Source organism: Cylas formicarius, unplaced genomic scaffold (genome assembly GCF_029955315.1).
Source record: "Cylas formicarius isolate icCylForm1 unplaced genomic scaffold, icCylForm1.1 PGA_scaffold_10__41_contigs__length_53128322, whole genome shotgun sequence".
Lineage (NCBI taxonomy): Eukaryota > Metazoa > Arthropoda > Insecta > Coleoptera > Brentidae > Cylas > Cylas formicarius.
In genome coordinates, this window is record NW_026844214.1 from 30,170,193 (window position 1) to 30,196,352 (window position 26,160).

The 26,160-nt window shown below is 37.4% G+C and overlaps 1 protein-coding gene across 7 annotated transcripts in view; it reads right to left on the reverse strand.

Moving 5' to 3' along the window:
• LOC132708820 (WD repeat-containing protein 7) overlaps positions 1–26,160 on the reverse strand; it is a 48,123-nt gene that overhangs the window by 11,681 nt on the left and 10,282 nt on the right. For all 7 annotated transcript variants that reach the window (XM_060681440.1, XM_060681432.1, XM_060681473.1 and 4 more), the window contains exons 13-14: positions 10,399–10,562; positions 10,005–10,187 (exon numbers count right to left, since the gene is read on the reverse strand). In XM_060681440.1, the coding sequence (XP_060537423.1) occupies positions 10,005–10,187; positions 10,399–10,562 (347 nt within the window). The remainder of the gene's footprint in view (positions 1–10,004; positions 10,188–10,398; positions 10,563–26,160) is intronic.

Consider the following 26,160-nt stretch of genomic DNA (forward strand, 5'->3'; position numbering starts at 1 on the left):
AGTGCCTCTTTAGTTCCTTGGATACAATCTAATTTTTTTCCCAAATTCATTTAAAAAAATCTCCAATTCAAATTCCTGCTCTAAAATACCCATTATACAGTGTGACTTAAATAGGTCCCCTAGGGCTGCGAGCCTCTTCGGATATTTCCGGTGATATATTAGTTAGGGCTTTGGTTTGTGAATTTTTATGGTAAAGGTATATAGTATGCAACACCTTGTAAACTTATTCAGTCTCTCAATTATTAAGCACTCGCTCCGTTCGTGTCAAATAAACTAATATGGCGTTTATCAAACTTGTTTAGCAAAGATTTGTGAAGTTTTTTAAAGGAAACTTCCACAGAATAATGTGAGACTATTTACAAATATTCTGCATTCTACCTGCGTTGGTGGTTGATAAAACTTGCTGACGTTTCACCAACCACCCTGGAGATCTCACAGATAGTCCTGTTCATAAATGTGACTGTTAAAAGAAATATTTATTCCAGACAAGCATTTTTCAATTCATTTGAATAGGTTTGATTCCAGATTCCCGAATCGCAATATATCTGAAAGAGCTATGTCAAAACTAGAGAAACAGAACAAAAAATATACGACTATGACAAATAAAGTCATAAGCAGTTGCCGAAAACAATAATGAAACCGAAATCTCATTCGATCAATTCTTCTACCAGGGAAATATCTGAAAATCCATAGAAATCTCTAAACAACCAAACAATTTTAACCGCGACTCTGAAGAAGAAGCCATCAGGATGATTGGCGAAACGTCAGCTAGCTTTATTTATAAACAAACGATGCAGAAGGGATCTAGAAGATTTGCAAATACCCTTCTGAAGAAAATGTTAATTTTGGCGAGTAACGAATCCGCTCTCATCGCAGTTGTCCATGTTCTTTATTTGTTGTTTATAGATTTCTATAGACTCTCGGATTTTTCGTTGGTAGAAGAATTGATTACATGCAAGAATTTTAGTTTTATCGAATAAAATTTTATGTCCGCTTTCGTGATTGTGTTCGGCAACGGTTGTGTTGAGTCTAGTTGATATTTTTCGTCCGGTTTCGCCAATGTACTCTTTGCCGCATATGCATATGGAATTTTATCTCTGACGCACAGAAGATGTTGAGAGATTTGGGCAAGTCGTAAATCTGGTTAGTTTTGGTTAGTAAATCTGGTTTTGACGTTATACTTCTTTATTTTGAATGTAAGTGGCAAGTGTAGGATTGCTTTCGGCCTCATTGCTATTGGAAGGTTGTGGTGAAGTGTATTTTTTGATCTTGAAGATCTTGAAGAAAACGATACTGGACGTTCAGAGACGTATCCATAGAGGTGACTTGCTAGCGTCCAATATACACGGGAAAACTTTTACATTCCAGCATCCTAGCGTCCTTATGTATAATTTTCATTTATTGCGCAGATTTCTGAGCGTCCGAGCAACAATGCCCGAATGATTGTGTATTAAAGTACATATAAATAGGTATCGTCTTCAGAACACGGTTCTCGTTTTTAACATGAACGGTCTACAGTCGAGCGGGTATAAGGCGATTCATATTTTCGCTATATTTTGAAAAATACTTTGTTGCGAACTGTTTTATTTTTTTATTTTATTATATTTGTTTTTGGTAGAATTGTTAGTTTTTAAAGCTCTTTGCTAAACTGAATTTCTTTGTGTAGATGTTTTCTTTAATACGTCGCGCGATTTCGGAAAGTAATTCTTTGATTGATTTTAAGGTAATATGTTTGCCAGAAATATTGCACTTGTATCTACGTTAGTCAGGCGATGATTAGACCTAAACTCGCATAAAAAGTGTTTATTTCTGGGGTGCCCTAATAACCAATATTTTTTAAATGGAAATCTAAAAGACTTTTTTTACAACTTAATAATTGAAAATAAATACTAATATTAATTATTCAAAGAAACAGGCTACTGTAATACTTTTTACAAAACTTCTGGGTTCCTCCTGGGTGGGTGTTTGGTCAGTCGAACTTGCTAACGTTTCGCCAATCAACCTGTTGGCTTGTTCAGAACTTGACTGAAACTGGGTCGCATTTTACTCTGTACTTGCTTATATATTGTTTGAGGGGGGCGGAGCTAAATGAGCCAATAGCAATGAGGCCGAAAGCAATCCTACACTTGCCACTTACATTCAAAATATCACTGAACACATATCAAAAGTTCTAAAGAAGTATAACGTCAAAACCAGACTTATCACTTGTCCAAAATCTCTGGACATCTTCGGTCCGTCAAAGATAAAATTCCATTTGAGATGAGATTTACAGCATTCCATGCATATGCGGCAAAGAATAAATTGGAGAAACCAGACGAAAAATATCAACTCGACTCAAAGAATATGAAGGAGCCTTACGACTAAGACAAATAAACCCATCAGCTGTTGCTGAACACAATCACACTAAAATTCTTGCATGTAATCAATTATTCTATCAACAAAAAATCCGAGAGTTTATAGAAATCTATAAACAACCTAACAATCTTAACCGCGACTCTGGTCTTCACCTGTCACCAACATGCAGGTACTGAGTAAAATGCGAGCCACTTTCAATCAAGCTCTGAAGAAGTCAACAGAATGATTGGTGAAACGTCAGCAAGTTCGACTCAGCAAAAACCGACGCAGGAGGAACCTAGAAGTTTTGTAAAAAGTAAATACTAATATTTAAATATTATTTTTCAAAATTGTTTTCTAAGTTCTTGACAGTTGACTTACTTGCAGATCAATAAATTATTGTACCAAATTAATAAAAACTGTTAATTTAGAAATTAATGTAATTTTCAATTATTTTCTTTTACAAGGCCAACTGAGGCATCGTATCACTGTGTTGTATGTGTTTAATGTTGGTCTAAAATGGACCAATGTTAGTTATTTGGAATATTTAGGAAGAAGAATTAGAAGTTACTATTTTAGTTTTAATAAAAATAAGGACTTTTTAAATTTTTATAAAATTATAAAGAACAGAGACAACTGCATCGTTTGTTTATAAATAAAGCTATCTGACGTTTCGCCAATCATCCCGATCGCTTTTTCAGAGCTTAAGTGAAGCTTGCTCACATTCTATTCTAAATCCACTTATATACTGTTTAAGAGAGGCGGTGCTAAAAGAGGGACATGAACATTGTCTCAGACTTCCATATTAGTGAAAGAAAGAGTCGCGGTTGTTTAGAGATTTCTATAGATTCTCGGATATTTCCGGGTAGAAAAATTGATTACATTGATTGATTTAATTTGATCGAATGAGATTTCGGTTTTATTATTGTTTTCGGCAACTGCTTATGACTTAGTCATAGTCGTATATTTTTTGTTCTGTTTCTCTGGTTAGTTTTGACATAGCTCTTTCAGATATATTGCAATTCGGGCATCTGGAATTAAACCTATTCAACCGAATTGAAAAATGCTTGTCTGGAACATATTTTTCTTGTAACGGTCAAATTTATGAACAGAACCAGCTGTGAGATCTCCATGATGGTTGGCGAAACGTCAGCAAGTTCGATTTATCCACCACCGATGCAGGTAGAATGCAGAATATTTCTAAATAGTCTTACATGATTCTGTGAAAGTTTCCTTTAAAAAAAAAATCATCAGAAATTTTTGATAAACGCCATATTAGTTTATTTGACACGAACGGAGCAAGTGCTTAACAAATGAGTGACTAAAGAAGTTTACAAGGTGTTGCATACTATATGCGTACCTTGACCATCAGAATTGACAAACCAAAGCCCTGGCTAATATATCACCGGTAATATCCCATGTGGCTCGCAGCCCTAGGTAACGTCTTTAAGCCACACTGTATAATGGATATTTTAGAGCAGGAATTTAAAGGGGATTTTTTAAATGAATTTGGGAAAAAAATTTAGATGGTATCCAAGGAACTAAAGACACTTTTTATCCCGAGGCAAAAGTTTACAGAAAACATGTCGAAAATCACCTAAAAAGATACTTTAGCTCAGAGGTTTATACACTAGTTATGCATTTTGAGACTATATCTAGAAAAACATTGTTACGAACTACGTTTAGGTACATTAAAAAAAGTAATATATCAAAATATTGATCGGTGGCAGTGGTGGCACATTATTGAATATTCCGTACTTTACTTTTTATCCCCCTCATTCCTTGTTCAACTTTATTTTTATTTATATCTTAGGGGACAATGAAGAAAAATAACTATTAAAAAGGACACTTTTATCGAATAACTTTTATCAAAGTTCATTTCAAAATGATAATTTTTACTAAAATATAGATTAAAAGCAAAAGTCAAAAACTTAAATCGTTCAATAAAATAGTTTAAAATAGTTTTTATATGTTGCGGGCTTTAATAGGCGACATATTAATATTAATATAATATTATTAGACTATAAATTCAAAATATTTTATTACCTAATTATTTAGATAAGTATTTAGCAAATGATATTTTAATTTGCGAATTCCAACAACTTCTTTTCCTATTGCATTAGACACCGCTCTAAATAGCATTTAGCAGAAATTATGGAAAGCAAGTAATAAATCTAAAAATGTACCCAAAAATTAAAAAAGATTCAGAAGTTATTGCATAATATTCGCATATAAAAAACCAAAACTTGCTGGTGCAACTTTGTTTAATTAAAACAATATTTTAATAATGTTGCTTAATGGAGCTGAAGATTTAATTCAATTTGAAAAACAAAACAACTAGGCGTTGCAGATTACCCCACAATTTCGCGCCAGTCTGGAAAGTTAATAGTGACAGCGTTGCCACGTAACAAACGCGCAAAGGACGCCTGGAAATCCACGAGCTGAAAGTAGAATATATCTTGTAAAATATACAGAGACTGGGTCTCGCGCCTCTACTGGGTATACAGTTGAACTAACAATATATAAGAAAATTCAGTTTACTATGATCGTAGCGACCTTCTGAAAATTTTAATTTAGACTACTTAGATTGATGTATATACCGCTTCTATAGCGTCCGTACATTAACAATTTACTATCTTTCGAGCGTCCGTCCACAACCAAGCGTCCATATATGGACGCCCGGATGAAACGCTATAAAAACGGTATATACAAATTAAATTAAAATTTTCAGAAGGATGCTACGATCATAGTAAACTGAATTTTCTTGTATATTGTTACTTCAACTGTATACCCGGTAGAGGCGCGAGACCCAGTCTCTGTATATTTTACAAGATATATTCCACTTTTAGCTAGTCAATTTCCAGGCGTCCTTTGCGCCCTTGTTACGTGGCTCTGTCAATATTAACTTTTCCAGACTGGCGCGAAATTGTGGGGTAACGGGTCCGCACCGCCTAGCTGATTTGTTTTTCATATTGAATGAAATCGATTTACCACAAATTAAGAAGTATGCTAAGTTGGAATTAACGTAAACGTAACGGAAATACACAAGACTTTTTTTTCTAATAAAAAATTAAATAATTAAGAAAAGTTTATTTTTGAAATGTGTGGTAAAGAATTCAAAATCTACAAAAATCATATTTACATCCTGCTGCCAATGCCGTACTCTTTATATGATGTTAGATGTTAATGATATTAGAATTTAAAACAATATTATTATTGTAGTTGCAATTATATATATATATATATATATATATATATATATATATATATATATATATATATATATATATATATATATATATATATATATATATATATATATATATATATATATATATATATATATATATGTGTGTGTTCGAAGTGTTTTCGGAGCGCGAGCATTGAAGATGCCAAGTGAGATTTTGGCGAAACGTCTGCAGGATTCCAGTCGGATGCAGGATTTGCAGGATTCCAGTCGGATGCAGGATTCCAGTCGGAGTTCAACGAGCGAACGGATGATATCCCGGAGTATAGTGTCATCATATATATATATATATATATATATATATATATATATATATATATATATATATATATATATATATATATATATATATATATATATATATATATACAGTGTGTCCAAGATAAGGATGCACAGCATGGGGATCTCGGAAACTATAAGAGATACAGTGTCGGTTAAATTAGACAAAAGTTGCGCATTTTGATACCGAACAAGATCCCGTTTTACAAATTTGAAAATTCCAAGCCGTTCCGGAAATATCCGAGAAAAACCGAAATATTGCGATTTCGTTTTTATTATTTTTTAAAGCTATTTGAAAAGATATGAAAAAACGGAAAACACTTTTCCATTGGCACTTTTTAATCTCTCCAAATTGACGTTAACAAATTTTCATTACAGCGTTTCGATTCCATGGAACCACCATCAACTTTGATTTTTCTTATGGGACGGAAAAAAAGTACACACAGTATTAGGTTGTGCTTTTCATTGCGAATTCAACGATGTACGATACAATACGGTTACTTATGTTTTTATCCAGAAAAATGGATTTTTAATACATTTCAGCATTTAAATGGAGTAGGCCATGACAAAATGACATCCAGTCAATTTCAATGACACATTAATGTTATTTGTCTTTGTTATCAGTCGATCATAAGTTTATTCCTTTAGTTATTGTTTTTGTATTTTTATTGTTGTTGTCTTTTTCTAATTTATTTTGTTCTACAATGGAGGGAGGTAATTTTACAAACGAAGAAAAATGTGATATGCTGTCTTGCTACATCTGATGCCAAAGAAATTGTGTGGAAGCCGAGCGTATGTATTCTAACAAATACCCAGAGCGGAGACAACCTGACAAGAGTATTTTTCGGCGTTTGTTATTTAATCTGAAAGAATATGGATCATTTAAGAAGCCTGCATTATCCCGACAAAAACCTTCCAATGAAGAAAACCAATACATTGTTCTACAATCTGTTATCGAAAATCCACAAACTTCTACCAGAGAAATTGAAGACCAGAATGGAGTAGCTAAATCTACAGCTCAGTTTATTTTAAGGAAAAATGAATTTAAGCCTTACAAATTCAGAATATGTCAAGGATTAAAACCGGGTGACGACGAACGACGTAGACATTTTTGTGAGTGGTATACCAGGATGCGTGATGAGAGTTTTAATTTTCCATATAAAGTGATTTGGTCTGATGAAAGTATGGTGACCAATAACGGTATTTATAACAGGCGCAATACACACTATTGGTCGCAACAAAATCCACGTGTTAATAGACTATCCAGACATCAAGTTCGCTTTGGGTTTAATATTTGGTGTGGGATTTTTGGTAGCAAGATTATAGGCCCTATTTTCTATAATAATTCCTTAACTTCCGAGCGGTACCTTGACATCTTGAGGCACGATTTAGAAGATGCCTTAGATGATTTACCGCTAGGCGCTGTGCAAGGCTGCTGGTTCCAACAAGATGGTGCCCCAGCCCATAACTCCAGAGAAGTTCGCCAATATTTAACTGAACGGTTTGATGGAAAATACATTGGGACTTACAGTGAAACACCTTGGCCTCCAAGGTCCCCGGACTTAACTCCCTTGGACTTTTTCTTATGGGGCTACATAAAAAATGAGGTATTCAAAGAATGTTTTGACAACGAGGAACAATTACGGCAATCAGTACGAGCAGCGTTTAATAAAATTACTCCTGAAATGTTAAGTCGTGTTTTGGAGTCTACCGTGAGACGGGCGTACTTATGCCTAGAAAATGGAGGTCATTTATTCGAACATTTGTTATAGAATTTGTTTTTCATTAACTTGTTGGATTTAGTTGTTATGTTAAATGAACAGTTAGAGTTAGTAAATAAATAAACACATTAACTCGAACTTGTCAACCATTTTCTTTTGCCTTTCATCGTTCGGATCTCATGGCCTACAATAAAATACTAGAAATGTATTAAAAAGCCATTTTTCTGGATAAAAACATAAGTAACCGTATTGTATCGTACATCGTTGAATTCGCAATGAAAAGCACAACCTAATACTGTGTGTACTTTTTTTCCGTCCCATAAGAAAAATCAAAGTTGATGGTGGTTCCATGGAATCGAAACGCTGTAATGAAAATTTGTTAACGTCAATTTGGAGAGATTAAAAAGTGCCAATGGAAAAGTGTTTTCCGTTTTTTCATATCTTTTCAAATAGCTTTAAAAAATAATAAAAACGAAATCGCAATATTTCGGTTTTTCTCGGATATTTCCGGAACGGCTTGGAATTTTCAAATTTGTAAAACGGGATCTTGTTCGGTATCAAAATGCGCAACTTTTGTCTAATTTAACCGACACTGTATCTCTTATAGTTTCCGAGATCCCCATGCTGTGCATCCTGCAGGATTTGCAGGATTCCAGTCGGATGCAGGATTCCAGTCGGAGTTCAACGAGCGAACGGATGATATCCCGGAGTATAGTGTCATCATATATATATATATATATATATATATATATATATATATATATATATATATATATATATATATATATATATATATATATATATATATATATATATATATATATATATACAATCTCCTTGTTTTGCTATTGTTGTTTGGGTACATATTTAGATTTATTACTTTCTTCTGATAATTTCTGCTAAATACTATTTAGAGCGGTGTTAGAAATATTACAAATATCGAATATAAATATTTATATTATAGAAATATTCAATATAAATTGTTGTCTAATCCAACAGAAAAAGAAGAAAGAAGAAATTAGTAAATTAAAACATCATTTGCTAAATACTTATCTAAATAATTGGGTAATAAAGTATTTTGATACTTTTTACAAAACTTCTGGATTCCTCCTGACACTAATTTATAAATTAACAGTTTTTCTTAATTTGATACAATAATTTATTGATCTGCGAATAAGTCAACCGTTAAGAACTTGCAAAACAATTTTATCAAATAATATTTAAGTATTAGTATTTATCTTCAATTATTAAGTTGTAAAGAAGCGGTTTAGATTATCATTTAAAAATTAGGGCACCCCTGAAATTAACACTTTTTATGCAGGTTTAGGTACAACCAGCGCCTGACTAATCTAGATACAAGTGTAATATTTCTGGCAAACATATTGCTTTAAAATCAATCACAGAATTACTTTCCGAAATCGGGCCACATATTAAAGAAAACATCTACACAAAGATATTAAATTTAGCAAAGAGCTTTAAAAACTAACAAATCTAACAAAAACAAATACAATACAATAAAATAATAAAACAGTTCGCAACAAAGTATTTTTCAAAATGTAGCGAAAATATGAATCGCCTTACACCCGTTCGACTGTGCACCGTCATGTTAAAAAGGAGAAGCATGTTCTGAAGACCAACGACCATACCTATTTATATGTACTTTGAAATGACGATTTCTAGTTTCGACAATTTCACAGTTTTTATATTTATTTATATTTAATATTGCTGGCAAACATATTGCTTTAAAATCGATCAAAGAATTACTTTCCGAAATCGTATTAAAGAAAACATCTACACAAAGATATTTTAAGTTAAGTTAAGTTATTTTATTTTAAGTTTAGCAAAAAGCTTCAAAAACTAACAAATCTGCCAAAAACAAAAATACCAAAAAAATAAAACAGTTCGCAACAAAGGATTTTTCAAAATGTAGCGGAAATATGAATCACCTTATCCGCTCGATTGTGCACCGTCATTTTAAAAAGGAGTTCTGAAGACAAAGGCTTCTTATTTATATGTACTTTACCTATTTATATGTACTTACTACACAATCAATCGGCAACGTTGCTCAGACGCTCAGAAATCTATCTGCCCAATAAATGAAAAATATACATAAGGACGCTAGGATGCTGGAATGTAAAAGTTTTCCGGTGTATATTGGATGCTACCAAGTCACCTCTATGAAAGGACGTCGACATATCATTATCATAAAACTTCAAAAAAATGATCTTCGTAAAATCTGGCCTAAGGAAACCCAACGCCATCTCGTTTACAAAACTTTAAAATATTCACTTGTTAAAGTAGGAATCTTGAAGAAAACGCTACTTGACGCTCAGAGACGGATCCATGAAAGAACGCTCGGAAGATAGCGGGATCTATGTGTAACTATTGATATCAATACTTCATAAGCTCTAGCAAATAATTACCTGCAATTTTTTTATGAGCGTCTGGACTAGCACTTTGTGTGACTGCTAACATCTTCATGTATTCAGTATGTGAGGTAAGACCAGCGGCCTCCAAGCTACCTGGTGACATCATGGCATATTCTTCGCTCAATAATTCAATGATTAATGCTTCAATGTCAAAGAACAAGATGTGGCTTTCAGGATCTAGACCCAATATAAAAATAATTACAATAATTTAGCAAATAAGTCCCACTGATAATAATAAATAAAAATTGTTGATGATTTGTAAATTTTGGTGTAGTTTGCCTAACTTTACTTTTTCCTTTATCAGTATGTGTTGGCCCAACTAAAGTAAAACTAGCAGACCATGATTAAATTGACTCAAAATTTTGAAAAGGCACTTCACGTTTGTTACCTTTTGGATTAGTGTGAAAACCTTGCACAACAAGGGGAGTTTGGCCGTGATTTCGTTGCATATGAGGATCATCATTATTAGCATGAGTGCCCAGTTGTTGCAATTGATGGAGTCCTCTCTGAGTTGCATGACGGATAGCAGAAAGGTTCCGGTGACGAAGGCCTCTAGAATAATAATAATTTGCAATATTGCCCAAAGTGTAACAAAAACAAACGCTGCAATTTTGTCAATGTCAAAATGTCAATTAGAAAGTTGTTCCGCACCAAAGTACATGCCGATTTTTCGTATGTCTTTGTTTATTTTGGGTATTGGGGGGAAAACTGAATGTTTCGGTAATTAAAAAATTAAACATATAGAGTGTTGTCCAGGCTGCAGCACCATCAAGCACTTGCATGCAGTACTGCCCATTGGCAGGAGACCGTTTTCAACCGCTGCTGGACAAAACCCCGTTTCTTCTTTTGCATGGTTTAAAAATCAGAGACAACGCCTTTCAGTAATTTTCAGAAATAGTGATATAGTCCACATTGCTTCAACATTGCATTGTTGAATGTGGTAGGCTCTTTGACACTTACTTGTGAAAATTATACAATAGCATTCAATGGTTTAGCGAAAAAATACCAAAATTGAAAACTTCTTGCTATTGAAATAATTTTTTTTCTAGGACTAATCTTAAAAATACTAGCATTAAAGAGCTTAATCATCTTCTAAGCACGTTTTCTGGAAATTTAGAAGCACTTAAAACCTTGAAATATCAAACTCAACAATGGGATTTCATTTTGTTTAATTTATTACTGGATAAGACAAAAATTCAAGGAATCGGTTCGAATTGGAACACACTAATGTTGACAGGCCTACTTATCAAAATCTTGTAAATTTTTTGGAAGCCCATCATTTCAAAAAAACAAAATTTAGCCATGCTAATAATTATAGTCAGAAAACGCAAGCAGTCTTCTTTTCGACTAACAAATATTCTTGTGTACTTTGTATACAATCTTGTAAGTTACCGAAATGTTCAATTTTTTTAGCAAAATTCTGAAAGGTACGTTTTGTTCTCAGTTGCCCGCTACTCCAATAGCGTGGATCAATTTGCAACATCAAAATAATCTTCAGCTAGCCGACAAAAGTTTTTGTAGGCCCAGTGGTTAGATCTGCTAATCGGAGCAGAAAATTTTCTTCTTATGGTCAAAGCCAGTTCTGTCTCATGTGGGTTTATTAATCCCATGTTCTTACTATCTTTGGTTTAATTATGATCGATAATGTGAGCGTGAATTCAATGAAAAAGAGGGCACAAATTGTCTCGTTATGTTCGAATTTCGATTCTCTCGATCAAAATACGAAAAGGCTGTGGGAAATAGAAAGTATTTCAAATGAAGTCATAGTGTCCCCCGAAAAATTTTGTGAAAACCTTTTTCGGGATTTGGAAATTTTGTGATTCTGAAGTCCAGAACTTCGTAGGTTTAATTCGTTAGAAAACAAATTGTATCGAGACGAAAATCTCTTGAAGCTGTTCAAGGATTTCATACAGAACTACCTGGAATCGGGTTACATGTCGCCAGTTCCTGCGATTCATAGTGAAAATGTTTTTATTCCTCGCCAACGTTTTTCGGGAGGAGAGCATATCTCGTAAGCTGAGAGTTGTTTTCGAAACCTCGATGAATTCGTCAAGTGGAATTTCTTTGAAAAGGACTGAAATTGCATTTCAACATAGTCACTGACCTTTTACGTGTATATAAATATGCTATGATTGCTAACATCCAGCAAATGTTTTCACAAATTTTTGTTTGTGTTCTGTGTACCTAATATTTGGCCAATGATACAATAAACGAATTAGCTCGAGACGAAAAGAAACAATTTCTAATTGCTCCGCAGATTCTTCGTTCTGGCATCTATGTGGACGATATTCTAACTGGTTGCGGAACGTTTGAGTAAAATCGAGTTTGAATTATCTTCTTGTTGTTGAGAGGACGTTTCCAATTGCATAAATGGGCAAGAAATTCATGTCAGGTTTTATTGGGATCTGCTGATAATCAGCAACCAGTTTCACTTACAAAGTTTCTATTCTTTTAAAAGGATGTACAAATAGGTCCGATTTGGCCAATATTCGATCTAATGGGTCATCTTCACTCACCGTATTTGCTAAAAGTCTGATTCTATGGTCTATGGATTTTAGTTTTAGAAGAATCAAAACCCTCAACCAGAAATCATACTGGAATGGATGACATTTCAATCAGAATTGGTGTCAGAAGGACCAATATGAGGTGCACGCGGTTGAGGCAGCCGACGATGTAGTTATTATTATTCAGATTGAGTATGGACAGTGGATTCAAGATTTATCTAATAGTTGAAAAATCAAAGGTTTCTCCTTTTAAAAAAATGTCATTGCCACATTTGGAGCTTTGTGTAGCTCCATTACTAGCAGATCTAGTTAACCTCGTTCGAAAATCTTATATAAACAAACTAATTATTGCAAAGTTTGTTGCTTGGTCAGACTCCAAGTTTAGATCAAATTGTCTCCTCACCATTGGCATATTTTCGTGTGTAATCGTGTGAGCCAAGCAAAAATTACACATGAGTTTTGGTGACATGTTCCGTCGGAACAGAGTCCTGCTAGTGCTAGTGTGCTAGTAGAGGACTCTTTCCCAATCAATTGCTCCACTATCTCATATTGTTTAATGGTGCAGTTTTTGATAAGGCCGTCTCAATACTGGCCACCCGATATTTCAGCTTCATTTGCGAGGAACAAAGAAGAGAAAAACATAGTATTCTTCACACACTTATACATATATATATATATATATATATATATATATATATATATATATATATATATATATATATATATATATATATATATATATATATATATATATATATATATATATATATATATATATATATATATATATATATATATATATATATATATATATATATATATATATATATATATATATATATATATATATATATATATATATATATATATATATATATATATATATATATATACATGTATATATATATATATATATATATATATATATATATATATATATATATATATATATATATATATATATATATATATATATATATATACAGTGTGTCCAAGATAAGGATGGACAGCATGGGGATCTCGGAAACTATAAGAGATACAGTGTCGGTTAAATTAGACAAAAGTTGCGCATTTTGATACTGAACAAGATCCCGTTTTACAAATTTGAAAATTCCAAGCCGTTCCGGAAATATCCGAGAAAAACCGAAATATTGCGATTTCGTTTTTATTATTTTTTAAAGCTATTTGAAAAGATATGAAAAAACGGAAAACACTTTTCCATTGGCACTTTTTAATCTCTCCAAATTGACGTTAACAAATTTTCATTACAGCGTTTCGATTCCATGGAACCACCATCAACTTTGATTTTTCTTATGGGACGGAAAAAAAGTACACACAGTATTAGGTTGTGCTTTTCATTGCGAATTCAACGATGTACGATACAATATGGTTACTTATGTTTTTATCCAGAAAAATGGATTTTTAATACATTTCAGCATTTAAATGGAGTAGGACATGACAAAATGACATCCAGTCAATTTCAATGACACATTAATGTTATTTGTCTTTGTTATCAGTCGATCATAAGTTTATTCCTTTAGTTATTGTTTTTGTATTTTTATTGTTGTTGTCTTTTTCTAATTTATTTTGTTCTACAATGGAGGGAGGTAATTTTACAAACGAAGAAAAATGTGATATGCTGTCTTGCTACATCTGATGCCAAAGAAATTGTGTGGAAGCCGAGCGTATGTATTCTAACAAATACCCAGAGCGGAGACAACCTGACAAGAGTATTTTTCGGCGTTTGTTATTTAATCTGAAAGAATATGGATCATTTAAGAAGCCTGCATTATCCCGACAAAAACCTTCCAATGAAGAAAACCAATACATTGTTCTACAATCTGTTATCGAAAATCCACAAACTTCTACCAGAGAAATTGAAGACCAGAATGGGGTAGCTAAATCTACAGCTCAGTTTATTTTACGGAAAAATGAATTTAAGCCTTACAAATTCAGAATATGTCAAGGATTAAAACCGGGTGACGACGAACGACGTAGACATTTTTGTGAGTGGTATACCAGGATGTGTGATGAGAGTTTTAATTTTCCATATAAAGTGATTTGGTCTGATGAAAGTATGGTGACCAATAACGGTATTTATAACAGGCGCAATACACACTATTGGTCGCAACAAAATCCACGTGTTAATAGACTATCCAGACATCAAGTTCGCTTTGGGTTTAATATTTGGTGTGGGATTTTTGGTAGCAAGATTATAGGCCCTATTTTCTATAATAATTCCTTAACTTCCGAGCGGTACCTTGACATCTTGAGGCACGATTTAGAAGATGCCTTAGATGATTTACCGCTAGGCGCTGTGCAAGGCTGCTGGTTCCAACAAGATGGTGCCCCAGCCCATAACTCCAGAGAAGTTCGCCAATATTTAACTGAACGGTTTGATGGAAAATACATTGGGACTTACAGTGAAACACCTTGGCCTCCAAGGTCCCCGGACTTAACTCCCTTGGACTTTTTCTTATGGGGCTACATAAAAAATGAGGTATTCAAAGAATGTTTTGACAACGAGGAACAATTACGTCAATCAGTACGAGCAGCGTTTAATAAAATTACTCCTGAAATGTTAAGTCGTGTTTTGGAGTCTACCGTGAGACGGGCGTACTTATGCCTAGAAAATGGAGGTCATTTATTCGAACATTTGTTATAGAATTTGTTTTTCATTAACTTGTTGGATTTAGTTGTTATGTTAAATGAACAGTTAGAGTTAGTAAATAAATAAACACATTAACTCGAACTTGTCAACCATTTTCTTTTGCCTTTCATCGTTCGGATCTCATGGCCTACTACAATAAAATACTAGAAATGTATTAAAAAGCCATTTTTCTGGATAAAAACATAAGTAACCGTATTGTATCGTACATCGTTGAATTCGCAATGAAAAGCACAACCTAATACTGTGTGTACTTTTTTCCGTCTCATAAGAAAAATCAAAGTTGATGGTGGTTCCATGGAATCGAAACGCTGTAATGAAAATTTGTTAACGTCAATTTGGAGAGATTAAAAAGTGCCAATGGAAAAGTGTTTTCCGTTTTTTCATATCTTTTCAAATAGCTTTAAAAAATAATAAAAACGAAATCGCAATATTTCGGTTTTTCTCGGATATTTCCGGAACGGCTTGGAATTTTCAAATTTGTAAAACGGGATCTTGTTCGGTATCAAAATGCGCAACTTTGGTCTAATTTAACCGACACTGTATCTCTTATAGTTTCCGAGATCCCCATGCTGTGCATCCTTATCTTGGATGTTATATCCGGAAATCCTATTGTCCACATGGGTTAAATACCACCGACCTGGGATTCGGGCTGAGGCTAGCATCGTGACCCGCAGGTGGTATTCCCGCAATAACATCTTCACGGGGATATTACAGATTAACCTGCAACACAGCAGGGCTGCAACGGCCCACTTATGCAGGAAAATTTCGGAGGGCGGTACATCTATTGTACTGATCCAAGAGCCCTGGATTGTAAAATCAAGGGTTAGGGGCTTATCTCTGGGAGGATCGATGCTGCATAGTGTTGACTCCTTAGAGGACGGTCCCAGGGCTTGTATTCTAACCATGGGGCTGGAGGCCTTTTTCCTAAGGGATAAGGCGTCCAGGGACCTGGTTCCAATTCTGGTCAGATCCCCCACTCGGGACGGCGTGAGGGAGGTAGTGGTCGCCTCTGCGTACTTTCCAGGCGACCGCAGCTGTCCTCCGCAGGAGATCAGTGACTTGGTCTCCTACTGCGAGGAGGCGAATCTTCCTCTTTTGATTGGCTGCGACAGCAATGCTCACCACGTTTTGTGGGGCAGCGCGGCAACGAATAGAAGGGGGGGAGACCTTGTGGAGTTCATGGCCTCTGCAGGGCTGCAGGTGGCCAACAGAGGGGTAGAACCCACGTTTTTCACGACGGGTCGGAGCTCGGTCATAGACTTAACACTTTGTACCAGGGCTCTGCTCTCGGAGATAACTGGGTGGTGTGTCTGTGGGGAGGACTCTATGTCGGACCATAGATCCTTTGGGTTGGAGATGGGTGTTCGGGAACCCATTAGATTTAGGAACCCCCGGGCAACAAACTGGGAACTCTATAGAGAGGAACTTGCTTGGCGCCTAGGGGGCTTACCAAGGAAACACCGCACAATGGAGGAGATTGACGAGGCCGCCGACCGAGTCAGCTCCGCTATGATGCGGGCGTTCGAGAATAGTTGCCCTGAGACAGAGGAGCATAGGGCGGGAAGGACTCCTTGGTGGAGCTCTTCCCTGGAGCGTCTCAGGAGGAAAGTGCGGAGGCTGTTCAATACAGCGAGGAGCGGCAGCCAAGGTGCGGACTGGGATCTCTATAGGGAGGTCCGCAGACAGTACAAAAAAGAACTACGAGCATCACAGAGGAGGGCCTGGAGGGGCTACTGCGACGGAGTAATGAATACCCCGGACGCGGCTAGGCTCCTTAGGGTACTCAGAAGTGACCCTGCGGGAAGACTGGGGGTGGTCCGCAGGACCGGCGGTGGCTACACAACGGGACCAGCGGACACACTACAACAGCTGCTGAACACGCACTTCCCAGGGTCCGCTGATCCGGACACAGGGGGGAATATTGAAGCCGGGGGTCGTCTTGGAGGCGACTACGCCACGGCAAGGAGGGTGGTTACCCATAGTAGGCTGAGGTGGGCTATTGACAGCTTTGGCCCCTTCAAGTCGGCGGGCGGGGATGGAGTTTTTCCGGCTCTGCTGCAAAGGGACGGAGGTCTCCTGACCAGCCCGCTGATGGACCTGTTCAGGGCCTCCATTGCGAGGGGGTACGTGCCCGAGCTGTGGAGACACAGCAGGGTAGTGTTCATTCCCAAGGTAGGGAAGAGTGACTACACAGACCCGAAGTCATACCGGCCTGTTTGCCTCACCAGCTTCATTATGAAGACTCTGGAGAGGCTGGTGGACCGGTATCTGAGGGACTGGGTGGAGCTGGAGGCCCCTTTAGAGCCAGCTCAGCATGCGTACCGAAGTGGCGGGTCTGTGGGCTCAGCTCTTCACCATCTGACTTCCAGGTTGGAGGAGGGTATGGGCTCGGGACGGCTGTCGGTGTGCGTGTTCGCTGACATCGAAGGGGCTTTCAATAACACGGCCCTGTACTCGATCTGCAGGGCGGTGGAGAGTACTGGAGTGGGGACGGCCATTGTAAGGTGGATCCGCTCCATGCTAACCGACAGGAGGGTCGAGGCAAGACTGGGTGGGGAGCAGGTCTCCATCGGTTCATCACGGGGTTGTCCACAGGGCGGGGTCTTGTCCCCGTTCCTGTGGTGCCTGGTGGTGAACGAGATATTGCATATTCTGAGGGAAGAACACGGGGTCTATGCTCAGGCATATGCAGACGACCTTGTGATAATGACGCAGGGGACGGACGTGAGGAGGATGCAGGGGCTCCTGAACGGGGCATTGGCAAGATTCTCACAATGGTGCCTGGACAGCAAGTTGGCTGTCAATCCTAGCAAGGTGGAGATGGTAATCTTCACTAGGAAAAGGAAGATGGAGTGCAACCTCAACATTTCGATGGATGGGGTGCCTCTTTCTGCAAGCGGAAGTGTCAAGTACTTGGGCGTATGGTTGGACTCTAAGTTGACCTTCCAGGAACATATAAGATCAAGGACCAGGTCGGCCTTTGGAGCTCTGTGGGCGTGCCGGAGAGCGGTAGGGGGCACTTGGGGCCTGGGGCCGAAGATCATGCAGTGGATCTACGGTACCATGGTGGTGCCTATGCTCACGCATGGGGCAGTGGCATGGTGGCCGGGGACCAAAAGAGCGGGAGCAAGGCTAGTTCTTGACAGACTGCAGAGATTGGCTTGCCTCTGCATAACGGGCGCCATGAGAACGGCGCCCACGAGGGCCCTGGAGGCTCTGGTGGGGCTGCCCTCTCTGGCGGATCGGGTGCAGATGGAGGCGGCCAGGACAGCTGTGAGGCTGGCGAGCTGCGGGCTCTGGAGGGAGGGAACCCTCAATCGGGGTCCGTACGACATTTTAGAGGGCTGTCGCGGGGATCGCGGGGTCATGGGCATGCCGAGTGACGTCATGATCCCCGAGATGACCTTCTTTGATAAATTGACCTTTCTCTTTCCATCAAGGGAAGATTGGAGAGAGGGCAGAGTCGGCTCCTGGGATGGACTTGTCTGGTACACGGACGGGTCCAGAATGGGAGATCTGGCCGGAGCTGGAGCGTACTGCGAGACAACGGGATCAAGCTTGTCGGTCCCTCTGGGTCAGTACTGCACTGTGTTTCAGGCGGAAATTTTCGCTTTATTGATGGCGGCCAGAGAGGTGCTTCGGCTCAACTACGGAAGCAGGAGAGTCTTCTTCTGCTCGGATAGTAGGGCTGCACTCATGGCGCTGAAGTCAGTGCGTACGCGCTCCTTGTTGATAAAGGAGTGCAAAGGGGTACTGAGGAGGGTGGCTGAGGAGAGAAAGGTCACGTTGGTCTGGGTTCCGGGTCACACCGGTGTCCGGGGCAATGAGGCAGCGGACGCCTTAGCCAGGGAGGGCTCCTCGCATAGGCATATAGGGCCAGAGCCCCGCTTGGGGATCGCCCCGTGTGTGAGGCGGGGAGCTCTCGAAGCCTGGGCAAGAGACCGGGCCGCGGGGGGCTGGAGAGTTGCTCCAGGAATGAGGCAGGCGAGGCTTATGATGGATGGGCCCGCCCTTCCTCGGACCAGGGAGCTGCTTAGACTGACCAGGAGGGAGTGTAGAGCACTAACAGGGGCCTACACAGGACATTGCAGGCTTAGGAGGCATCTCTGCTTGCTAGGCATTGGAGACGACCCGGAGTGTAGGTGGTGCATGGAAGGGGAGGAGACCCCGTATCATCTGCTCACCGAGTGCCCTGCCTTGACATGGGCAAGATTGGGAGTCTTCGGAACGGCCCTGATCGATCCGGACTCAGTGCACGGTATTGGGCTAAAGGAGTTGCTGACCTTCTACAGGAGGGGCGGCATTCTGGACGCCCTCTAGAGCGGCCTGGGGGCACAACGGGCCCATCTGGTGGCCTAAGTGCTTGGACGCCCGCGAGGGCGCCCCCCTTTAATACCAATACCAATACCAATGCCACCGACCTGCCAGAGTGCAACGATTGCGAAAACGTCGTGTCAACGATATGTCGCAACATCCGCAGCCGTCGACCCCGTCAACGTCAGCATAAATTTATTATAAATACTAATTTCTATTGTAAAACGTTGTCTGATAACATTCTCTCATCACGAGGTTATTATGTCCATTTTTAGTTTGATTTTAACGGTCTGATAACATTCTCTCAGCACGAGGTTATTATGTCCATTTTTACTTGTATTTTAACGGTCTAATAACATTCTCTCGTCACGAGGTTATTACGTCCAATTTCATTTTGATTTTTATTTTAATTTAAAGTTAATAAATATATTTTTTTAAAAGTTATTTTTGAAAAGTGAAATATAAAAATTGGCGCAGTCGGTAGGATCTGTTCACGTTGCTAGAACACGAGTATTCTAACTAGTGACGGCGGATTCCAATCCCTTAGACGGAAAGAAGAACCATCGCAGCCCAGTCGTGCCGGAACAAGGAACCTTCCATCACCGTTTCGAGAGGCAAGAATTCGGAGTAGGATCTGTTCACGTTGCTAGAACACGAGTATTCTAACTAGTAGCGGCAGATTCCGACCCCTAAATCTAGGGAACAACGAAAACAGCCCATCGTACCGGAACAAGGATAAACCCATCAACCGTCTCGAAAGGCAGCAATGAAAATAGTACTGTAAGTGTTAAGAATCGTTACGAATAATTTATTTTTAATTTGCAACATTGTTGAATTTATTACGTTCGATTACCCAAGGTTGAAAATTACCTATTTATTGAATTTCCCAACGTAGAATCGTTCCGCGATAATTATTTTGATTAAATTTTAGTCTCCAAGTTTAACTTGGCAATATTTAAAACAAAAAATAATTGTGTTTGAACTTCTTATAAATTTATTTGCTTTTTCTTAAACCTAAAATAATGGCAACTCAATCAGACGAACCTAGTACAATGCTGGAAGTTGAACCATATAAACTTTCGGAAATTTTCTGTATCGTACCTGAATTTGAGGGAGACCAAATCTTTTTAGGAAATTTTATAAACGCGTGTGATTGTGCTTATAATATGGCAACAACGCAACAAAAAATTCTTTTAGTGATTCACATTAAAAATAAGCTCCGCGGTAAATCAGCTCAATTAATTAATTCTAGGAATCCTGATTCATATCTAGAAATAAAGAAACTATTAACTCTACACTTTGGTGATTCTAGAGATTTACCTTCCCTAATTCATGACCTTCAACGTCTTAAACAATTGCCCAATGACTCATCATTAACATTTTTCAATCGTCTTCAAGTCCTAAATGCGAAAATGCATTCATGTGTTCAAAAATCCACCACATTAGGATCCAAAGAGCAAAAGGATGCTCAGATATCTTTAATTGAGACTATGACCCTTAATACACTTCTTACAGGTTTAGAACCTAGATTAGGTCAACTCATTCGTGCTAGTAATCCCACTTCACTTTTAGAAGCCCAAGCAAGAATTCGTCGAGAACTCCAACTCTCATATTTTGAAAATCAAAAATCTGTCAAATTAAATTCTCCTAAATCGCATTCTGCGAATATTCGAACCCCTCTTCAGCAACCCAAATGCACTTGGTGTAATAAAATTGGCCATACTTCAAATCAATGTAGAAGTACGCATCAGCATGTCAAACCAAATTTTTCGCAATATCCACAGCGACCTTCTAATTGGTTCCAACAAAGCAACATTAGCAACAACTCGAATCAAATACCGATGAAATCTTCAAACTCTTATCCTAAGCCACATTTTATGAATCCAAACCCGCAGCGAACTCATCATGTAAACTCAAACCCGATCTACATCGACGGTTATTCCGGAAATTCCCAGGAATTTTCACATGAAAATTACACTTTTCAAGAAGATAATGAACTTCAAAATCATTATTCTAACCATCCAGAAAACTGCGAACCAGAGCAGGATTTTCAAGAAAGCCCTTACGATATCCCACCAGACGAAATGTCTCCAGACCCGATTTTCGAAATCAATTCCCAAATTCAAACCCTGAATTTAGACAACATGAATCCCAATCTAAACTTTCCAGAACAGAACTTCTGTTAAACCCTCTTCTTACGGTAAATTCTAAAAATTTATACTATATTTTTGACGCTACGCAAAAATTCAAAATATTAATAGATACAGGCGCAGGTATTTCTATCTTTAAATATAAAACCGCTGAAAATTACAGAACACGAGTTAAGGAAAATATTACCATCCAAGGTATAACAAATCAAACACTTTTTATTAAAGAATCCACACTTATTCCATTCACCGATAACGACAAACATAAAGTCTATCTTTACGATCTTGATATTGAATTTGACGGAATTCTCGGTTTAGATTTTCTTGATCGCTACCAATGTATAATCGATTTAAAGTCCAAAAAACTTATAACGAATTTCAAAACAATGCCTTTGCATAAAGTAGGACACGAATCTGTTCTTCCCCAAATTTGTAAAAAACCTGAACAAAATATTCAAAATCGAATTTCAATCGAACCTAGGACCGAAAGAATTTTCAAATTAAAATGTAGTTTAACAAACACAGACGCTATTCTCCACTCTCAAGAATGTGAAAAAGTTAGGTTACCTAATGCTTTAGTTAAAGTAAATAACAAAGGTGAATTTTTTACTACTGTTATTAACGCTAATGCAATCCCAAAAACTATAGATTTTTTAAATTTATCTATCGAACCTTTTAATATAAATCCTAACGAAAAAGAAATAAACAATATTTTCAATTTAAATCCTCAACCTGTTGATAGGCGCGGTATAATTCAATCCCAGTTACGCACCGATCATTTAAACGAAGAAGAAAAAGAATTAATAACACAATTATGTCTTGATTTTTCTGATATATTCTATTTAGAAGGAGATCATTTAAGTTTTACTAATGAAATTAAACATACTATTGAAACGAACAACGCCAGACCGATTTTTACCAAATCATATAGGTACCCACATGTCCACAAACAAGAAGTAAAGTCACAAATCAACAAAATGCTCGAACAAGGAATCATTCGACCTTCCACTTCTCCATGGTCTTCCCCTGTTTGGGTTGTCCCAAAAAAATTAGACGCTTCTATGAAACAAAAATGGCGCGTAGTCATCGACTATCGCAAACTAAATGAAGTCTCTGTCGACGATAGATACCCTCTTCCCAATATTTCCGATCTCTTAGACCAGTTAGGCAGATGTCAATATTTCAATACTTTGGACCTAGCCTCTGGGTTTCACCAAATTGAAATTGATCCCAAGGACGTTGCTAAAACTGCATTTTCAGTTGAAAATGGTCATTTTGAATTTCTCCGTTTACCCTTCGGACTAAAAAATTCTCCATCCACTTTCCAACGTGTCATGGACAACATTCTCTTAGGTCTTCAAAACGAACGATGTCTCGTTTACATGGACGATATTATCGTTTATTCCGCTACCATATACGAACATATACAAAGGTTAACTGATGTCTGCAAACGCCTTCGTGGTGCAAACCTCAAACTCCAACCTGACAAGTGTGAATTTCTTCGAAAGGAAGTAGCTTATTTAGGGCATCTTGTGACCCCAGATGGAGTCAAACCCAACCCTGAGAAAATAGACGCTATTCAAAAAATTTCAGAACCAAAATCACCAAAAGACATTAAATCCTTCCTTGGTTTAGCCGGTTACTACCGACGTTTTATCCCCAATTTCTCTAAGATCTCAAAACCTTTAACTAGACTTCTCCAAAAAGACACACCCTTCGTATTCAATTCAGAATGCAAAAATTCATTTAATGAGCTTAAAAACGCTCTAATACGTGACCCAATACTCATTTATCCAAATTTCGAGGAAACTTTTGTCCTAACCACCGATGCCAGTGCATTTGCCATTGGTGCAGTTCTTTCACAAGGTCCAATTGGAAAAGACCTTCCCATAGCATATGCCTCTAGAACTCTATGTAGTGCAGAGACGAAATATTCAACTATAGAACGGGAACTTCTCGCCATAGTATGGGCAGTTAAACACTTCCGCCCTTATCTGTTCGGAAGAAAATTTACTCTCGTTACTGATCATCGTCCTTTAACTTGGCTATTTTCGATAAATGATCCTGGTAGTCGTTTAGCTCGATGGCGTCTTAAGCTTGAAGAATACGACTATACCATTGTGTATAAGCCCGATAAAATAAATAAAAACGCAGACGCTTTATCCCGTGTTAAAATTAACCATATTCAAGATTGTGTCGATCTCCAAAAGAAAATTTTTATCCTTGCACCTAATAACGATGACATTCACAACCGACCATCCACAAGTAAAGAAGAAATCGTTCACGATGACAATTCTAATAATTCAGATATCGAAGACGACACAGCGGAAGTTACAGAAGAATACAACAACTTCGCATACCTTCATAAAACCACATCCCTTATAGATTATTCCAAAATAGAAACCTCTAATTCGCAACTTCTCGACAAAAACCACAAAGATATTGTCACTTTCTTTTGGCAATCAAAACTTGATGATTTGCATAACAAAATAATGGACGATATTTTTGAAGAAGATATAAATTTTACGTTTAACAAAATTAACATTTTAGACCAATACCATTCAGGAAAAAATAATTTACATCGCGGAATCAACGAAACAGTTAAGCGCATAAAGCAAAAATACAATTGGCCAACCTTGACCAAAGATGTCGAAAACTATATTAGAAAGTGCGAAATATGTCAAAAAGTCAAGATCTATCGTAAAAACCTCAACACACCATTAGTTATCACAGAAACTCCTAAAACTCCTTTTGAGCGCATTAACATCGATATTTTCGAATTCCCAGTTCGTAATTACGCCCTTACCATAAGAGACGAACTCACAAAATTCACCCAGGCATATCCAATAAAACACAAAAAAGCTTCTACAATCGTTACTACCCTTCTTCTCTACTTCCAACATTTTGGAACTCCTCTTAGAATACATTGTGACCATGGCCAGGAATTTGATAAATCCCTCGTCAAAGATCTTTGTCTTTTGTACGATATAAAGTTAACTTTCTCCAGCGTTAGCCACCCACAATCTAATGGATCACTAGAAAGATTCCATGCCACGCTCACAGAAATGATCCGAGCTCATAAAGCCGAAAATCCAAAAGAACACCCCTTTCATGCTCTTCCATACGCAATAATCTGCTACAACAACACAAAGAATAAAACACATGGTTTTTCCCCTTATGAACTAATATTTGGGCACACTTCTAGTAGGCCTCCAGAAATTCTGTATAATGAAAAACAACTCATCACCAAATACATCCGAGACCTAAATAATCGCATGCAGCATTATTACAGAGTCGCGCTTACCCGCACTGATCAACAAAAACAAAAATCCAAAGTAAGATTTGATCAAGCAATCTCTAGAAATATGACTAAATATAATGTAGGAGATAAAGTTTATGTTAAGGAAACTCAAATTAGCGATAAAGCTCAGAATAAATTTAACGGTCCGTATGAAATTCTTGAAGTATTTGAAACTTCAGCCACTGTCAAAAATTTAACTACCGAACAAGTTTCAAAATTCAATTTTGACAAGTTTAAACCTTATTACGATTAGATTAAATTTCTTTCAGGATCTTGGGACTGATCTCTACAGTCGCACCCCAATTCCTCATTACTCCAGTAAATAATACAGTAGGCATCTTCTACCATGAAGAAAGTAGTTTAAGAATATCCAACAACAAATGGACGCTGCTAGTATATAAGAAACTAGAACCTCTGCGAGAAGCCATACGACATAATAATAAAATACTTTCCTCTCTCACAGAAATGTTAGACGATTCTTCTCCTCGGATGACAGTCTTCAAAACAAGTATCCAAACTCATTTTAGTCTTCTAACCAGAATTGCTGACTCAGTCGAAGAAAAATTTTCAGAAATTACTATCGACACTGAAAATTTTAATTTTAGAACTAAACGCGGTTTAATTAACGGTGTAGGAACTATTTTTAAATCAATTACCGGAAACCTAGACTCTACAGACGGCGAATACTTTAATGAATGCATAGATAAAGTAACTAAAGACGAACACGAAATCGAAAAGCTGTTAAAAAATCAAATATCGGTTACATCATCTGTTATAAAATCTTTTAATTCTACAATTCAAAGTTTCCGAATCGACGAAGAAACTTTCAATCAGGATCTAACTCAAATTCAAAAATCTCTCTATGATATTTCGGACACCGTAGCATTTTACGAAAGTCAAATTAAAACACTTAATCTTTGCGAAAGCCTTATGGAAAGTTATGTATACCTAGAGTCTTACCTCAGCGATATATTAAACGCAATCACGTTCGCACGAATCAAAGTTTTACATAGTTCTATTATTTACCCACGAGATTTAGTCATTTCTCTTCAGGAAATTTCAAAATCCTTGACAAAAAATAATTTACCACTACCACCCTATACTTCGAGCATTGCAAGGTATTGTAGATATTATGGAGCTAAAAGCATTTCAAACCGAAAATAAAGTTGTTTTTGTACCAAGAATACCCTTAATTGAGCCTGAAATATACACA